This window comes from Daucus carota, chromosome 5 (assembly GCF_001625215.2).
Source record: "Daucus carota subsp. sativus chromosome 5, DH1 v3.0, whole genome shotgun sequence".
In the NCBI taxonomy this organism is placed as follows: Eukaryota; Viridiplantae; Streptophyta; class Magnoliopsida; order Apiales; family Apiaceae; genus Daucus; species Daucus carota.
In genome coordinates, this window is record NC_030385.2 from 2,382,213 (window position 1) to 2,401,197 (window position 18,985).

Here is an 18,985-nt window from a genome sequence, read left to right on the forward strand (position 1 = left end):
TCAAATAATTTATGTTTAATATCTCATATTAACTAATTTAAAGATTATGCAGAATTAAAACATAAAATTTCAATTAATGCATCTCTAATATCTCATATTATTTTCTAGCCGATATAGTTCCGGCAGATGGTTGCATCCACACATACGGCTCAAACGACGAGTATCAAAACTCAAAATTGAAGACCGTCCTTATTTGCTAGATATCCATGCTCAAATGTCTGAGTATCAAAATTAAAGACTATCCGCATTTTAATTATTAATACATGAACGATGAATTGATGAAATTTGTTCCATAACTATGACATGTTCGTAAGCATGTTAAATCAACTGGACCTGCTATGGTCTATTCTCAACTAAAATCACAATATTTTCTTAGATAAAATAACAATTGCAGTACTCGACTCAAACTGGTAAACTTTAAAGTCACAAACATTGGTCAAGTCACGAGTCAATGTGACTATCCGAGTACCAAGTAGTCAAACTTAACATAAAATATATCTATGCCAACATAAATGGAAGCTTACAGATGTTCCAGATAAAATATAACCAAATGATAATATTACCATTTAACATAGCTCATATGTAAAAACAGACAATGCCAAAATTTTGAGCTCTATGCTAAGCCAGTTAGCCAGTTTAATTAGCTGGTCAATAAGTTACATAGAACTGTCGGAAAAAGGGACTTGCTAGTTCAATTCAAGTTAGGTTTTCTGTTCACAAAATTTTTAGGTATTAACTACAACAAAAATGGATTCAGGCCACCATAGATGTACAGAACTGAGGTAGGCGTGATCTGCTCGATCCACAAAGTTAATGCATCAGTTTGGTAGGCTAATCAAAATGTATCCTTCACTGAACTTGACAGGGAGCTTGCCCCGCTGGAAATAACATCCCCTCTTACAAAACTTGAAGGACTTGCTTGATTATGGTTCTCGTCGTTAAAAGTGCTTCGAGGTTTACTGGACCTGGATCGGATACTGGTTCCAAGAGGAAATGGCTCCTAAATACCCAATCAAAAAGTTTTTTCATCGTACGATATAAGGTGTAAATAATAAGTTCGATGCATAGAACAATTGCAAGAAATAGTTCAGTTACAGTAGCAAATTTTATACCTGGTCACCAGCATTTGGACCTTCAGTACAAAAGAGAATAGGGCGACACCGCTTGTCCTCATTCATCAAGCTTGAATTCTGAAAATGGGCAACTAAAGCAGATTTCCCCTGGATTCTTGCATATGCAATAGAAGCGACTTTCCCACTGTTAAACTTCTCCCACTTTTTGCCATTGAATGTCTGCAGCAGACAAGTTTATAACTTGTCAGCCATCGTGAGATTGAGAATGTCAAAATAAAAGATATATATAATGTATAGAACAGTCAATATCAACCAGATCATATCTGCATTAGGGACGATATATCTAACCTTATAAAATGGTACAATTTGAAGTGAATCGGTCATGTTAATGAAAGCATAACCCATGTTACACTTGTTCTGTTATAAGAATATGTATGGAATTAGTACCTGCTAAAAAAATATCTGGAATTTTGTATCTCTAATCATATACGCTAAAATTAAACTTGCCTTGAAATCAATTGGAAGATAAATGAAGTCATAAGTCCCTCGATGCTGTTCATCAATTGTTGCCAGGAGCATTTTTGAAGTATACCTATAGTAACCGATTACAAAGATTAAAACTTGAAATAAGACAAAGAAATAAAATTCATGCCAAAAAACAAAATCAGCAGGATTTGTTATGTGTGAAGTGTACTCTAAATCTGATTAAAAGAGAAACAAAACAGTCCAAGGAGACGAGCCGGCCTGTTTTTCAAGATAAATACGAATGATCCAAATTCTATGCATAAGTATGTTGTGCATGTACATATTACAAATTGCAGTGGTTTGTGTTTGTGTGTGTGTGTATTATGGTACTTTGTCCTCATGACTTAAACTAAAATGATTCCAGATTTAAAGCATAATAAAAGCAATGAAATAAGAAAATATGGGTAGAGAAAAAGCAAATATTGTTTTACATACTTGTTTGGAATATTCTTTATCATCAATGTAGTTCGACTGTCTTCTCCACGTAGCACACGATCAATATCAAGTTCGTACTTCATCTTATCAGCATGACAAGAGTCAGCTTCACTTCTCCAATTTGATTGGTTTCTCATTCGTTCTTTTGGAGCGCCGAAAGAGGTCGGTGCTGAGGCAACTAAATTTACTCCAGGAACAAAATCAGATAAACGTTGAGGAGGGCTCATGGTAGAGTTGATGAACTTGCCAATGTGATTTTCATCATGCAAATAGTTACGAGGAGCAATGTCAGATACTTTATTGTGGAGTCCAAGTCTTCCAATAGACTCCATGTATGCATGTTCATTGTTCCAACGGGACAAATTAGAGACTGGTAATGATCCGTCATGGTATAATCGAGTATGAGAAACTTTATTCATCATGTCATGTGAGTGAGAAACCGTGTTGAGCACATTAGTTGACGATCTAGACAACCCAGGTAGCTTTTGAGTACCATTGGCAAGTGGCAATGAATTGGTCCAACCCATGGGACTTGTTGGAAATTGCTGAAACGAGTTGGAATTTCTCTTTATATAGTAATCTTCAGGAATGCTGCAACCACTCGTCCAGGAAGAGCCAAAAACTGGTAAATAAAATCATGAATGACATGATTTCACAATGACCAGTTGAAAACCAAATCAGAACTAAGCATATCATATAAATAACAAAATCATTGTTAATGATTTGATTAGTACAGGTTTCTTATTATGCTACTCTGCAAGTGCAGAAGATATTTTAATACGATCACCGTCAGAACTCCATGCTTTTATTTATGATACACACGTATATATGATTAGAATCATCACAGTTAAAGAAAGGACAAGGCACTTATGATCTCTATCACAAGATTATATTAAAAAAGAATTAAACATATTAAAGCATTGCAAATAGTCTTACTAATTACCTCCAACATGAGGCTCTGCTTGCTGGCCTTTAGGGTCCATGATATAAACGTTTCGGTCGTTTATGCCTTCTAATATTCTAGGATTAGCATCAATTGACGAGTCTGCAGCACTGCTAAAGGAATTGTATGATATACCATGGGCTGAACCATTATAATAATCTGGGAGGGAATGGAGATTGTGACTTGCAGGACGTGAGTTACTAAAATTCTCTTGATCCATAGGATGCCTTGGCTCATGAAGCACAAACCGATCACCAGTTGCAACCCTCACAGGAAAGCTTCCTGGAACACTGAAATTACCTTGGGAGAAGGCATTATCGTTATAAGCACCAATGGTCATATCACTTTTTGGATGTAATTTACCAACAGATCCACCATATAAACGGCTAGGTGACATCAGGGAAGGACGAAGTGTTCCTGCAAAAGCTGCTGTTAGATGAATGTAAGCATATCACAGATTTAACAATTTAAAAAAAAACCCAGAAACTTCCCCCTAATCAAATTATACCTAGTTCCAATGATGATCTGTCTTCAAAGCTTCCACGATGACTGCGTTCATCTTGTGCAAGCACAGGATGGAGCTGCGGCACTAAACTGCACAGTGCGAAAAACAAGTTTCAAATTTAAAAGGGATTACATAAACAAATAAGCAGAAACAGTCTTTTCACATGGTAACATTAAAATGAAATATATGATAGTAAGGAACATGGTAATATCCTAGAGAGCCGAATGGAACCAAGATTACAACACTAAACCCTGTTTTGATAAATGGGTTTTAGACATCCTATGCTTGTAGATGATCGTCAAAAGTAAGACTGGACGACTGGTACCGTTTTAATTAGGAACAGTGAAACTGACACAGAAAATAAGATATTCATGCTTGTGTAGAACATACAATTGTCTATCCCGGCCCAGTTCAAGTTTGATCTGCTTTCCTGCAATAGTGCTCCAATTTAATGTGCGATAAGCAACTTCCGCTGCTCGAATATCATAATATTCAATAAACTTATTACACTCCAGTGTTTCCCCAATCTGCCACCGCCAAATTTCAAGCCATATAAGTTTCTAACTATAGACAGCAGTTTAATGATACAGCATATAAGAGTTTCAATAAATAACTTACTTCTTTAATCTCTCCAAAACTACCAAAGATGTGGCCAATATTATCATTGGGCGTTAGGGCATCAAGATTATATACCACAAGTGTGCCTGCTTTAATAACTTTCTCCAAAGGATCATCCTAAAACATGCAAGGGAAAATCAGAATTTAATGAGGCCTGGGAGTTAGCTACTTGCATAATGAGCTAATACTTGAAGCTTCCTATCAAGCACATTGCACAAACAGTTGCGAAAGTATATCAATTGCAAATAAAGAACAATTTAATGCTGTAGCTCATGCACAGTAATAAGTAGCTTCAATGGACCTTTGGGATCAAGTACTGTATATCAAGATTCATGTGTCCCGACGGTTTATTGTGTAGTGAGTTCCTTGCACCCCAAGCTGCCCTTATATCAAAATAAGAAACAACGACATAGCCTCGGTGTTTACAAGTTGTGTTCAGAGAATGAACGTCCCCAAATTTCTGAAGAACAATATAACAAAAAAAAAAAAAAATAGTTGAGAACTCTGCCAGAACCAATATAATATTCAAAAGTGTATATGGAGCTTAAGGTAATAAGAACTATGCACCTCTAGAAGAGACCTCAAATCAGAATCTTCAATACTGCTATTGATATTTCTTACAATAAGTGTCCTAGAAAATTGCTCATTATAAGAGGGTGTTCTGGCAATCGAACCATTTGAATGTCTTTCACCATTAAGAACTCCGTTAGTATATGTGCCGTTCTGATGATGATAGTTTAAGCAATTCTCTGGCTCTAATTCCATGCCACCTCCACTTTGAAAAAGATCTTCTTCATCTTCGCTACCATCCAAACGAGTGCCACATCTTAACTTATCAATTATTCCAGAAAAAAGATCATCCTCGTCGGGAAGGAGATTGCCAATACTATGCGCCTCACTTTCTTTAGTCTCTGTCAAGGGTTCACCTTCGTATGACTCACCAGAATCAGTTAATTGCTGAAGTTGAGCATCCTCTTTCGCTGATATAACTGCATGTTGATGAAAGTTTAGATCATAAGTGAGAGCAAAAATGTAAGGAAATGATGTAAAGTTCATCAAAATTGAGCACACATCAGTATACAAAGATGAGGCAGTTCCTGCTAAAAGAAAAATAAAAAGGTCTCTTCCTCTAGTTTTTTATTTTTGCAGGAATATATTTAGACATATTATTTAAGCTGGGCCCCTCTGTGTCAATTTTGCCACACATCGCAAGGTAAATCATGAAATTTAGCCAGCGCATTGCGCGTCTCATTGGCAATATGGTCCCAATTTTTATTCAAGACATTGTCACTTTTAGTCCTATTGAACGCAATGCGCGGACACCTGTGCTTCCAAAACAAATGAGGTCCTCACGACCTTTCTCTAATAAGTAAAACAAAGAGCCACCAACTTCTTATATAGCAAAAACTGCTACATTAGGTCTGGAAATGGAATTTAATTACAAATTACGGCATGGGTGGACAGGCTGTAACAAGCACTAATAGTCCAAGCGTAGCTGTGCTATAAATACAAACCGCAAAAGGTGCAACTTGGGATAACAAGTTGTGTTATAAATACATACTGCAAAAGGTGTAACTTAGGATAACAAATAGGATTTTGTAAAAGTTCAAAAATTCACCGAGTAACATATTGTATAAAATATAGATGATTGATAAGTAAGATGAACAGCTAATAAAATTATGAAGTTTTGAGATGTATCTAGGAAAAGTTATAGAAACTCAGGATATTCAATATCATAAGAACAAGAGAGTTATCAGTGGAGACTATTACAACATCATACATCTAGATCATGTATACTGTATATCCAAATTCTACAAAAGATGGTACAATGTCCTGGGATACACAATTATGTGTTGGCATGAACCCTTAGGACGGGTTTGTACATGTTTCTACCATTACAAACTTTATTCTTACATTTATTGGTTGAAAGCATCGGAAAGGATCTACCCAAAACCTTTAAGCACTATTTTGGTGTATTCATACTTGACTATGATAACATAATGTATCATACCGAAGACAATTCGTCTTTCATGTGTCAACGGTGAACCAAAAGAAAGTCACTATTTTTCAAATTACATCATTACATCATTGATATAAATATGGCTCACCATGCTTATCAGCCAGGTTATTATGCTTTTGAGAATCAGTTTCCCCCTGCAATTTGTAATTTAAAGAATATATTAGGATAATGTAAAATAGGTATAGGTGCATGCATACCATATTGGTGAAATACTAAATAGAAAAGAACTGTACACCAAACAACACAGGATTGGCCAACAACTAAGGGGCCATTAGATATGGAAATGAGATTGCACTACAACTTCTACAAGCATGTAACAGAATCACATTCCCATTCCTATTAACTGGGTCAAATGCTGTGATCTAAAAAGCCTCTAAATTGTTCCTGGAGAAGAATTACCTCAGAAAGGATATGAATTTCCTTGAACACGCTTGAGGTCTTGGCAGCATCCTTCTGGTCCATTTGTCTGAATGGCATTGTGCAAATACAATGCCAAAACTGTCATAAAAGAGAGAAGACAACACTTGAATGTTTTCAGTCCCACAAGCACGTCTACTGCCATTTCATTAAAAGAAGCCGAAAATTTGTATCATATAGATCATATAAACACACTCAAACTATTAATTTGAACTGTGTGGGCTGGAGGAAAGATTGTGTTTGCAACTGCCAATGACTTAAAGATTCCATTTTTTAGCTATTAAACAAGAACAGGAGCAGGATGAGACGGGAACAAATTAAAAAATACAAACATGTCCCGTAAAAGCAACTCAAACACAGATCATAATTACAAAATTCAGTTTATTCATTAGCTGGACTTCCAAAAAAATAATCTCCCATATTCAGCTTCCAAGATCAAAAACCTAATTCCGAATCTACAGAACCAAATTTAACCAAATTTGGATGGCCAAGTAGAATTCAAGCAGAGAAAACTCAAATTTCAAGCAAAATTTCACTCAATCTACAAATCTCAACATTTAAGTCAAACTCGAAATTTCAAAAAGAATCCTCCAGAATAACAAAACTAGCAAATTTACAGAACTAGCTCCACAATTACTAACCGATCAGGCGAAATCAACAGCAAAGAGCCTCAAATCAAGTCAGAACTACGCAATTATCACAAAATTAAGCCAACAACTAGCAGATTTCAAACTAAAAAAACACACCAAATCTAAAAAAAAACGCTACAAATTAGCCAAATTGCGGTAGATTTACACACACAAATGATCAAAATCTCGTCTTTTGAACATACCTCGCGAAATTTGCGAGCAAAATTGCCTCCTCAGAGTGAAATCAAACTACACAAGAGTAACACGGGAGAGAATTGCGTTAGTAGAGAGAATTATAAAGCAAGCAAGAAATCACGTCTTGCTAGTTGAATTGTAGAGACGAGAGAGAAAGAAAAGAGAGGGAGAGAGAGTTGAGAATAATCACCGGAGCTCCGTTTTGTTTTAGAGAGAGAAAGTGCGTTGATGAGAGAGAGGTTAGTTGTGCTTTCAATGAGAGAGAGAGGAGAGAGAAGGGAAAACAAGACAAAAGTGAGAAAAGAAATGAGCGGGTTTCGTGTGTTAGAGAGATACAGAGAGGAAACGGATACAGTTAAAGTGTAAAAAAATGTGAGTGTGTTGAGAGAGAGAGAGAAAGAGACGAGAGAGATGAGAGAGGGAGAGAGATTTATAAAAGTCCTTTTTTAGTCTTCACGTTTTCTATCCCGTCTTAAAATAAGATCGGAACAAATTAGTAGCACTTGCTAATTTCGAATTTATGGGCTATGCTTTATGCTTTTGGGTTCTGTTGGGGACGTTGTGGTGTGCACATACACAAACGCGTTATATTGTCCTCTCAATTTTCTGAAATTTTAGAAATGCTTTGTGAATATGAATTTAATATAAAATGTTATAAATTATTAAAAAAATCTCGTAATCACAATTTCAACAATTAACGTTTAAAATATCAGAGTTTAGAGAAAACATATATCATGTCATGTTTATGTCTCAAAAATCCTATAAAACGTAACATCATTTGTGTTTCAGCATAAAACAATATATGAAATAACATTTAAATTTCAAAAAATATTAGATAATTCGGCTTTAGGAAGTGAATGATGTATAAACATCGATGTGGCGTTTTTAATTATAAAATAATATTTGTAGTTTTCTTCCGATAATGATATTTGAAATCTTATCTCATAAAAAATATGATAGATAGAATCGACACCCAAAATCTTATCGACTTCCAATATAAATTATAGGTTTGGTATCTTTGTCATGATACGTTCATGAATGCTTTCTTATCATGTTTAACATTTTTTTTTGTATTTTAAGAAATCTCAGATAAATGATGATAGAAAAATCCTTCTCTGCTTGGATTATCCAATCAATCTAATATCAGGAAGTTAGATTTAAGAGAGCTTATTTTCCTGAAATAATAAAAATTTAAAAGATTGTGTTGCCTGATTTTTCATATTCTATGTATACGACTATACGTCATATTTTCCATAAAGAAGAGCAGTATTTTGGAGCTTGCTTCAAAAATGTTACACATGCCGCGTGTGAATGGATGATGTATACTATTACTTCAGCTGATATGCATCCCAAATGTACATTATAAAATGCATTTTATTGTTATCCTTTTACTATAAGTTTTAATATAATATTTTATTTATACTATATTTGTGTAATAATTTTGTATTTTTCAGTGATATAATTGTAGAAATTGAGAATCGAAACTAATGAATTGATATATCAGAAATTTTTAATCTTCAGAGGGTATTTGGATATTTTTAATCAAATCGAAGTGTGATCGATAAGTCGGTGAATTTTTTTCAAACAAACTAATCAAAATTTTTTCAGCTCAGTGGTAAAAAATGAAACCGAACTACTTACAAATAAGTTCTTGCTCGCCTTAATTTATACAAATTCGCAACATGCACGTAATTGGTATCATAAAAATCGAGAATCGAACTTCATCAATAGAATCAATAAAAATACTGATTAAGAATAAATTAGATACTCAAAAATTTAATCATTAACTAGCAAGATAGTATTTAATTTATTGAGCGTGCTATATAAACTTTAGATTAATTTATAAAAATTAATTGGATTTTAAAAACTAAATTGATAAAAAAAAAATTAATAATTGATTGATAATTAATCGGCCAGGTTTTTGAATCATGATTTTAACGTTATTAAAACAATGATTACAGCATATTTTAAGATCTGAGAAACTTGATCAAAACTATTAATGTGATAATAATTGTTGAAGAGAGAGAAAGTGTGCAAAAGAAGGTACGAAGTCGATGCAGAAACACGAGAGAGAGTATACTTCACCAGCGAATCACCTGTCAAGTACGGGAGAGATATGATAAAGATAATAGGACCGTGTTTGGATGTGGCGCATCAATTATCCTCCTTTTCTTGCCTTTTTATTTGTATGTTCGGTTTTTCTAGTGTGTGCTCATGGGCACATGCTAAGAGCAGAATTTGATAAATTTTTGAGATTTTGATTGACCTTAATAATGGTGAACCCGGCAAATACACCAACCACATCAATCAAAATCTCCCGAATATATTGAATTTCGCGCTTAGCATGTGCCCATGAGCACAGTGGACAAACTTTTTATGTTTTACTTGCGGTGAAGTCCACGTGTCCAGCGGGGTAAAACAAGTAGGAGTACTGTAGTAGCAATTTCCAAAATTTTGAAAACTTTGGGAAAGCTTGTTTGAAATGTTTGTCACTTGTCTGCACTTATTAGTCAGTTTTACCCTCTAGTTTAAGTCCAGTCTGAAGATAGGTTTGACTTTCTGCAAGACTTTGGGCGTCTTCAGTTTTACCCTCTTGTTTGAAATGTTGTCATAGATATTGGATAATTTTTTTAATATTTATATATTTTGAATTATAACATAAAACTAAAATTATATTTTAGATAAATTTTAATAATGACATATACTTAATAATGACATATATGACACTTTCTCGCAAAAATTAGAAAATAAATTTGTCAAACATATAGGAGGACCTGTTTTTTATTTTTTTAAAAAATTAAATTTTATCTAAAAATTGTTGTTTAAAAAACTATTTTTATATTTACCAAATCATTGTTCTAACTCTTTCTCAACCAAGAACCGATATATGACCCGCAATAATAATATCAAATGGAGCCTATATTTCATATGTGATCATCCTTGTTAAAATCCAAATTATTAAGATTGAAGTTCCAAATTTAATAATTGAATCTATTTATTAGTCATAATTCTACTCGATCTCATGTCCGCTAAAATAATAAAAGAATATATTATATTTATATGTACATAATTAAATAATCTAAGTGATAATCGAGACCGCTCATTTTAAGTCGAGTAGCTTCTAGCATTATGGAAAAAAAAGTAATAATTTATATATTTATTTATTTAGTTTAGCTCCGCCTCATTTTACCGAGTAAAATCCTAATTTGGTATTTTGTCTTGTAATTCTTCGTTTTTAAAACAGTTGGAAGCAGCAATTTAGGATAACATTGAAGCAATAAATTTAAGAAAGGAATCTAAAGAATTGAGCCACTATTACCAACCTATACGCAATCCCCCAAGGGGTAAGGGATTGATTGAGTAACAAAGCCGGTACCTAAACAATTACCCTGTCTTAATAATAACGATAGAGTGCAAATCCATTTCAAATGTATATGTAGAGTTCTGTATTCTGTCACTTTGGCAATAAATTTTTCACAGGCAAGACTTGTGTAGGGTGGGGAAAGATAGATTAAAAGGTTACAAGGGAGAGGAAAGAGGTCAATTTAATTTTAATTTTATATGATCTTCAAAAATAATAAATAATTTCATACAAATATATATTCATCAAAAATCAGCGAAGAATATTAAATTTCCGTTAAGAATTAATACCAATTATTTTAAATTAATTTTTTCTAATAATTTTTCCTTGAAATAGAATGAATTTTAAATAAAATTGATTAATAATTAATAAAAACTATAAACACAAGGACATTGATGATCTATCCTTTCTGCCCAAAAGCACTGCACATGACATTCAAATGATAACCAACAAGACGTGGTCCACTTATTTTATTTATAGAAAGTTTATCTACTTTTCTGAAAGCAAATTTATGCAAATATGACCCTATGTGACAATGCAATTACATTGTGATTTATAGCAAATCATATGTAAAATATTCCATGCCTTGTTCACATAAATTTAAATATATTCAAAGGATTTACCACGGTACGGTTAAAACATGTTTAGGAAAAGATGACCTATTCCGATATATATTATTGAAATATAAATTAAATAAAAGTTAATGTGATTAAGTAGAATGATAAGGATTTTAAGATTGGACCCGAGATAGGCCTAAACGGGGTCTAACTGGGGCCTGTTATGGTCGGGATAGGGCAAGTGGGATCATGATGGGATTAAATTTTGGCTCTTAAGGTTGTTTGGAGCTTGTCCGGGGCTGTGCGGAGTCTTGAGTCTTGACGAGGCTCTGCAGACCGCAGGGTGGATTGAGAGGGACGAGCGTGGTTCCTAGATAAGTGATGACACATAGGGGTAGGTGGTGGATGATGTAGTTTAAATATATTTATATTTTAGTTTTATTTTAATGTTTTATTTTAATGTTTTATTTTAATTAAATGTTTTATATTAAAATGAGAACCGTGAGAACTTCCTTAATTTATCATATTTTGACTAATCTAAATATCAAACTAGTGGGTACCCAATATAAAAAGTGTATATAAAACTAGTCTCTTCCTAACTAGTCAAAAAAAAAATTTCAAAAAAAAATTCAAAAAAAAAAAGTCCACTGCCACGTCATCAGTGATTTTTTTTTATTTTTTTTTCGGCTAGCTAGGTGGAGACCTTAATTATATACATTTTTTTGTGAAGGTGCCCCTGGCGGGGCCCTTCAAATGAATGAGATATTGATAAATTAGAAAAGTTCTCACGGTTCTCATTTTAAGAAAGTTCTCATTTGAGCAAGTGCCGACACACACACACACACACACATATACATATATATATATTACAACTAAATAGGATTATGTAATAATAATTATATCATTATATTATATTATATATTTAAGTAAAGTAACATTTTTATGTTTAAAATTTTATTTGTATAATCTAATATTTTTTAAATTTTCTTAAAAATATGTAATATATATATATATTTATATATTTATTTATTTAAATATGGTGCAATCATATTTAAAATCTCAATTACAACTTCCGTAACTTAAAAATCAATTGATTTCAACCAATATTGCAATCACATATTCAATTTTGAACTTGTTTTTCCAATATGAAAACAGTGATATTTTCACAATTTTTTCTATTTTTCTCTGATAAAAACAACAAAACCGCCTTCAGAATTTCAGCTTCTGAGTTATGGTTTTCATACCAAGGTCATTATCTGGGATTCAAATACAATTCTTTACTATTTTTCTCTGATAAAAACAACAAAATCGCCTTCAGAATTTCAGATTCGAGTTATGGTTTTCATACCAAGGTCATTATCCGGGATTCAAATTAATCGGACACGAAAAGAAAATTGAAGCCGAGATAAATCGCCAAGCATCATGACATGTGCATTGCACGGAAATCCATCAAGTATGATGGTCCCCGATTGTTTAATTATTACAAACAAAAAACGTTGCCCCTCTATCCAGTTTGAAATCGTAACAATATTCCGGAAAATTAGGTTGTCCATTTGTGGAAGCGTTACAAAATGTACAAGGTATTGTTTGTTGAGTGGATTTGCAGCTTGCCAACTCGTTTCATTTTCGTAGCTTCCCCAACTTCACCTCCATCTGGTTAGTTCAATGTTTGGTTAATCTAACATTCCACTGACCACATTTGCGTGCCTATAAATTTATTAATCTCCTTTTGTCCAGGAAATTATATGTTGTATAATATTATTATCGTTATTATTCAGACTGTTACAAATCCATCATGACTTTAGATCTCATATATAAAGTAAGATGTTACATGTCCTAAATTATATTTTCAAATGACGCGATATACAGATAATTAATTTAAAAAAGATACAATACATAAGAGCCTATCGGTATCTTCTTAAACATATTTTTGACGAAAAAACACGAATTTGAAAATAAATTGTATAAGAATATAGTATAATATTCGAGGTTAATTCATTCAACTAGGAAAGTGTTTTATCAGATCCTGATCGAAGAAATTTTTGCAATAAAATTTAGGAACTGATATGGACACACCCAGCATTTGTAGGTGTACATATTTGTTGGGATCGAGACTTGTGCTTGTTAAGCAATTCTAAATAATCACTTATTCACATGTCTGTATAAATAAATAAAAATATTTTAAAAAGTTTTGGAGAAAAAAAATTATAATTTGAATGCTAGCTCTCCGCTCAGAACTTTTATATGTTTTCCAAACATTTTATAACTTATAAGTCTCAACTTAATTCTCAAATCTACTCTACTTCTTTACTTTGTCAGAAATAACTTTTTTTAAGTTAACCCAAACGGCCAGTTTAATACCTTTGTTATGTAGAAGGAAAATGCTAGATATCTAAAACGTGTTTTTAATATTTTTTTTTCCCAAATTTAGTTGACAATATATGATTGGTTCAACTCACATTAATAATGAGACCCTCCTGTACACATGAATCAACCAATTAAAAATAACTAAATATATATGACTATGAGAGATAATTTAGTCTTGATCATAAAAAAGAAAGAAAGTGTACATGTAATGCGCACATATCAGTTTTCTAAAATTTTAATATCTTAAAAAAGATCCTGTTGAATATTTCATTCCAGATAAAGGAAAATACAAAATACACAGAGTTAATTAAGAATCTTGTAAAATTCATATATTTAAGCACACGGGGATAGGGCTGAAATGAATAATGCCACAACGTAGTGAGGGAATGGTTCAACTCCAAAAGACATGGGGGAGTCAAATAAATTCTTCTGTATTTCTTCATCCTTCTATTCTCTTTCTGCGTGGCCCTCATTCTATCCCTCACCAGCGTCCAAGTCTTATCTTTGTTGTACCATGCCTTTTACTTGCCTTCCCAATTTCCCATACCGTGACAGCTTGTTTAAACATTCATGCCGGCTCTTTGCATTATTTCTCATGTATTATTGTTAATCTCTAGTAATAGTACTATGTGAGTGTTTGTTTGCCGTTTTTAAGCCGGGTTTCTGATTTATAAGTTAGAAGCACTTATTTCGTACTGTTTGTGTAAAAAGTCAAGAAGCACTTATAAAAAGTTAGGAATGCTAGTTTTTGTTTCAGGACTTCTGTTTATTTTCCAAACACTTTAATCACTTATAAGTCTTAACTTGCTTCTAACTTCTACTCCACTTTTTTATTTTAAGCAATAAGCACTTATTTTAAGATCACCCAAACGGCCACTATATCATGTTGTATTGTTCTTCTATCTTAAATATTATAATTGTCCATTCTATAATGCACAATAGTACGACTGTCTATTTCTATTTTGTCTCGTTCATATTCGTTTCTCCTGTGCGTTTTGGAGTTTAGTAGTGTTCACAGTAAGATCGATTGATTCAAATTCTGCAGCGTGATGGATGAACCGTACTTTTTGCTATGAAAGATCCGACTCAAAAGTTTGGAGTCTAAAATTAAATTTATTTGATAAAAATTAAAATTAAGACTACTTTCTAGTCGAGTTTTATTTTTGTTGGATCCAAAATCCATATGAAAATTTACAGGCAAATTGTATAACATAATATACATGGAGATTAATTTTTTGATTTTATTTTTAAATTATTTTCTACTTTTCTTTTAGGAATAACTTGAACTCTACTTGGATTGTTCGCATGCAACTCGATCTCAACTTGTTTTTTAACGTATACAAATTTCAGTAATATAATTAATCAAACTCAAATCGATAAAAAGAAGCTTGCCGGACTCATTTCTTAACGAATTCAAATTTTAGTAACATAAATAATGAAATTTAGTCGACAAATAAAAACTTGTCCTAAATCATGTTGTTTGTATTATTAAAGTAGAAAGAGGCTCAAATCCGTTCGTCAAGTAAAATATAGGGACCGTTTGGGTAAGTTTAAAAAAAAAAATTCTAAATGGACTAGATACGAGAAGTTAATTAAGATTTAGGGTCATGTTCCCTAACAACCGCGTGTTAGATAATGGTTATTTAACCCACTGCACGGGGGCCGTTAGATTTATATTTCAAGAGCTCATATCCAATCTGAGATTTTAATGTATCTGCTATAAACATCCACGGATAGGGAAAACTCCCTTCCGCGGAAAATATCCGTGGATATAGAGTTTTCCTTTCCACGGATACATTAAAAACCCAAGATTGGATCTGCGCCCTTGAAATATAGATTTAACGGCCCCTATGCGGTTGCTAGGGAACAAGACCCATATTAAGTAATTAAACTGTTTAGTAAAGAAGTACAAGCCTGAAATAAAAACTAGCATTCTTAACTTCTTATAAGTGCTTCTGACTTTTTACACAAAAAAGAAAAAAAAACAGAAGCCGATTTTTAGGAAAAGAAGCCGGAAATAGTAATAGCCAAACATGCACATAAATTGCATAAATGTTTATTTAGTTTACAGTCTGAAAATAAAAGCAATATATGGTTGAAATGTTCAACCGTCCACTGCTCATCCTGGCAACAAGAGAATACTAAATGTGAATCAACCATAAACCAACAATTGCCCGGATTTCATACCATGTTTGATAATGCATGCAGGAATAAAATATACACAAACATAAAAAAATATTTGCAAGAAAGTTTCAAAGTACATCCAGATGTTGTGCAACTTGAAAATGTTGATTACAGAATATAATGATCACACCCTCCCAAAAAATCAAAACAACAATTATAACCCCACACACACAGAATCTATGTATTGAATAGTAGAAATACTAAAGGGGGTGATAGAATGGGTCAGGTAAAAAGAGTAGACAGGAATACATCAGCTAAAGATACCAAAACAATTCTGCAGGGGGCAGTAGTGACTAGTAGTACGTACTTGAATAGAAATTTTGTCAGAAATTTTAACACAAGTTTCTTCATCTATGCAACAACCAATCTCTAAACGACAACCCCTCTCTCTCATCTCTCTCAATCTCTCCCATATCTCTCTCAAATGCTTTCACAAACTTCCCGCGTTTCCAATCAAATCATGAGTTCCCTCTATCACTTTTTTGGTTAAACCATTTCAAACACCCACCCACCATATCAGCTATCTCTGTGAATATCTCTTCCCTTTTAGAAAAATAATTTTTCAAAAAGTTGTAAGATTCTGAAATTCACTAAAAGGGTCCATGTCGAACTCGAGCATTTCACGAGTCTTACATCTGAATCTCTAAAATTCACTAGAAAGGATCCATGTCGAACTCGAGCATGCCACGAGTCTTACATATGAGTCTAAAACTATATTAAAATCCGTTATCCAGAAATTCGGAGAAATCTATCATGATCATATTCAGTTTAATATGTATATATTTCAACAAATATAATGTACAAATTTTAATGAGATTTTATATTATCGATAATTAAATTTGTGTTCATCTATATTGTAATTTATTTTTGATTTATTTTTTGCAATTTCGTTTAGCGTTATATTTGATGAGCGAGAAATGAAGAGAAATGAGCAACAAACGGTAAGAAAAAGTGATTCTGCCTTATAAATCCACGAGCCAGGTTTAAAAGCCGCCGCCAAACACCACCATAGTGTTGTTTGACTAACCTTTCAGAAATAAAAGCTTATTTTTGAAGAAAAGTATATAAAATTCTATTTTTTTTTAAAAAATCCATTATTTTTTGCCTAATAACAAATATTAAACACCTATTTAAGATTTATAATTCAAAAAATTATTAAAAAATATATATATATTTCGCAAAAAATAAAGACTATTTCTTTAAAAATGAAGTTGCCCAAGACAGACCCATAATTTGGAGTTTGGACAATGTATGTTCTGTGGAAGCAAGCAAGATAGGGTTTGGTTAGAAGTTATTGTACAATTAGTAGTTAATGAGTTAATGTACAGTGCAACTGTGCACGCTAGGTTACTAAATGCTGAGCCTCAGTTGCCGATTCCAATGTGGAATAAATATCCGCATGTTCAGTCCTATCGTATCCGCTTCTCATTTCTATTCACTGAAGATGACATCTTCAAAACCGAATCATAACAAATCCGAATAAAATATTTCATAAGATGTTCCGTGTCAGTCGAATTTGATTTAGCAGACCCTGGATCAAGTTTGGGCTTAGATTTTTAATTTTTGCTAAAGCCCAAGTTCACTCACATGGGCCTGGCAGGCTGGCGAATAAAGCAATTGTTTGTTATAATGACCTCGAGCAAGTACTGCTGAAATTGATTAAGAAAATAGTATTTTCTTACTACTTTATAATTTTTATATACATTGGAAATTATACAAGTACTTTTCTTCTCCAAACTGATATACATTAAGATAGTTATAAGTAGTAAAAATATTTTAAGGCAAAAATTAACATCACCTTGATATAAACAGGCCTTGATTAGAAGCCCAAATTTACCAATTTGGAAACTTCTGCCTCCGCACTGTAAGATTGGATAGAGTAACTGGGCCAAATGGAATAATATATATACTTATGGGGGCGGATTTTGAATAGGTTATAGAATAGTGATTGTCATGTGGTCAAATTTTTAAATAGTTGGGCCGTAATCTGGATAGTAAAAATTGTTAGTTTACATTTATTACATGGTCCCTTCCTATCATGTACACAAGATTCGTTTAGGTAAATGGACATGATAATGAATTTTATCCTTTTTATTTAAGTTGGAGAGAGTGATCCGTTCCATATCATATGAAGGTCTAAGGGCGAAAATAAAATTTTGGGCCCTCCTACAAAAATTCTTGTAAAAGGGAATTCAGATTTAACTAAATATGTTAATAGATAAATTATACTCCTACTAATGAAATCAACGTAAGAAACCTGCATACTAGCCTTTCAATTTTTGAATCTTGATAAGTGGATTAGTCGATGATGTCCTGAGAAATAATATAGTACAGAATAACACACAAACTCGTGAGTAATTGGACAAAACCTATAATAAATCTTAATATATCTTGTTAAAATTTCGGTCCTTTAAAAAGTATGGATCCTGAACGGTCGCCCTACTCGCCTTCCCTCCAGACCGGGTCTGTGAGTGATATTGGATACTTAATATAAAAATGTGGTAAGTGAATAATTCCCTCAAAATTTAAAACTAACGGGAAGCTCAGGAACAAAGTCGATAAGCACCGAAAGTTAAAATCGAGTTGCATTTACGTTAGACGATCTCTCTCTCTCTCTCTTGTTCTTCATCAGACCTGGAGCCCTCTCTACAGTAGCCTCTGCATGAAGATACCATCTTGTTCCATCGAAAAGATTATCAGCAAACAACTCTCCAATCGTTTTCGACAAATGATAATAAAATATCTTTGACACAAAGCGAATTGTGCAATCATTGCATCTGCTTTACTTGGCGGATAAATGTATCAAAACAATTAAGCATAGTCCATTACTTCACATCTTCCAACTCATCCTCGCATCAAATTTTAATCACGTACCAGGGTGCAACAACAGAACACCCCTTAACTTTTTGTTAGTACTTGTTCACCATGGATATTTTACAAGAACACGTGATAGCTTCTTCACAATAAAAAAGATGATTACTAATTTAAAATTTTAAAGTAGCGATAATGTACTCCCTCTTCCGATTCACCTGACTTTTTAATGTATTTTCAAGTTTTTCAATTAATTTATTTTTTATGAATGAAAATAAACAGATTTAATTATTATTTAAAGAAGAAAAAGCAGAAAATTAATTCATATAAATCTGTGTGAAAATT

General features: G+C 32.9%; 1 protein-coding gene across 5 annotated transcripts; it reads right to left on the reverse strand.

Moving 5' to 3' along the window:
- Positions 1 to 541: 541 nt before the first annotated feature.
- LOC108223302 (protein MEI2-like 4) lies at positions 542 to 7,690 on the reverse strand. 5 transcript variants are annotated; one of them, XM_017397479.2, is made up of 15 exons: positions 7,551 to 7,690; positions 7,369 to 7,414; positions 6,519 to 6,617; positions 6,208 to 6,253; positions 4,667 to 5,088; positions 4,401 to 4,559; positions 4,100 to 4,216; positions 3,872 to 4,008; positions 3,485 to 3,570; positions 2,977 to 3,393; positions 2,034 to 2,655; positions 1,581 to 1,665; positions 1,422 to 1,490; positions 1,113 to 1,292; positions 542 to 1,000 (listed from the first exon to the last, which is right to left on the reverse strand). In XM_017397479.2, exons 3-15 carry the CDS (start codon positions 6,594 to 6,596, stop codon positions 836 to 838), a joined length of 2,583 nt encoding a protein of 860 aa, XP_017252968.1. In that variant the 5' UTR covers positions 6,597 to 6,617; positions 7,369 to 7,414; positions 7,551 to 7,690; the 3' UTR covers positions 542 to 835. The 5 variants fall into 5 exon arrangements, with proteins under 5 accessions (XP_017252968.1, XP_017252967.1, XP_063949455.1 ...); XM_017397478.2 differs by having other exon boundaries at positions 2,977 to 3,402; XM_064093385.1 differs by having other exon boundaries at positions 2,977 to 3,405.
- Positions 7,691 to 18,985: the final 11,295 nt, after the last annotated feature.

What these genes read in the sequence shown, in the direction of transcription:
- LOC108223302 (XM_064093385.1), bottom strand. Translation starts at nt 6,596, where the DNA reads ATGCCATTCAGACAAATGGACCAGAAGGATGCTGCCAAGACCTCAAGC. An exon ending in ATCTTCCAATTGATTTCAAG is followed by an intron (nt 1,491 to 1,580) that starts GCAAGTTTAATT and finishes TTCTTATAACAG; the next exon opens with AACAAGTGTAACATGGGTTA. An exon ending in GTCCAAATGCTGGTGACCAG is followed by an intron (nt 1,001 to 1,112) that starts GTATAAAATTTG and finishes TTGGGTATTTAG; the next exon opens with GAGCCATTTCCTCTTGGAAC.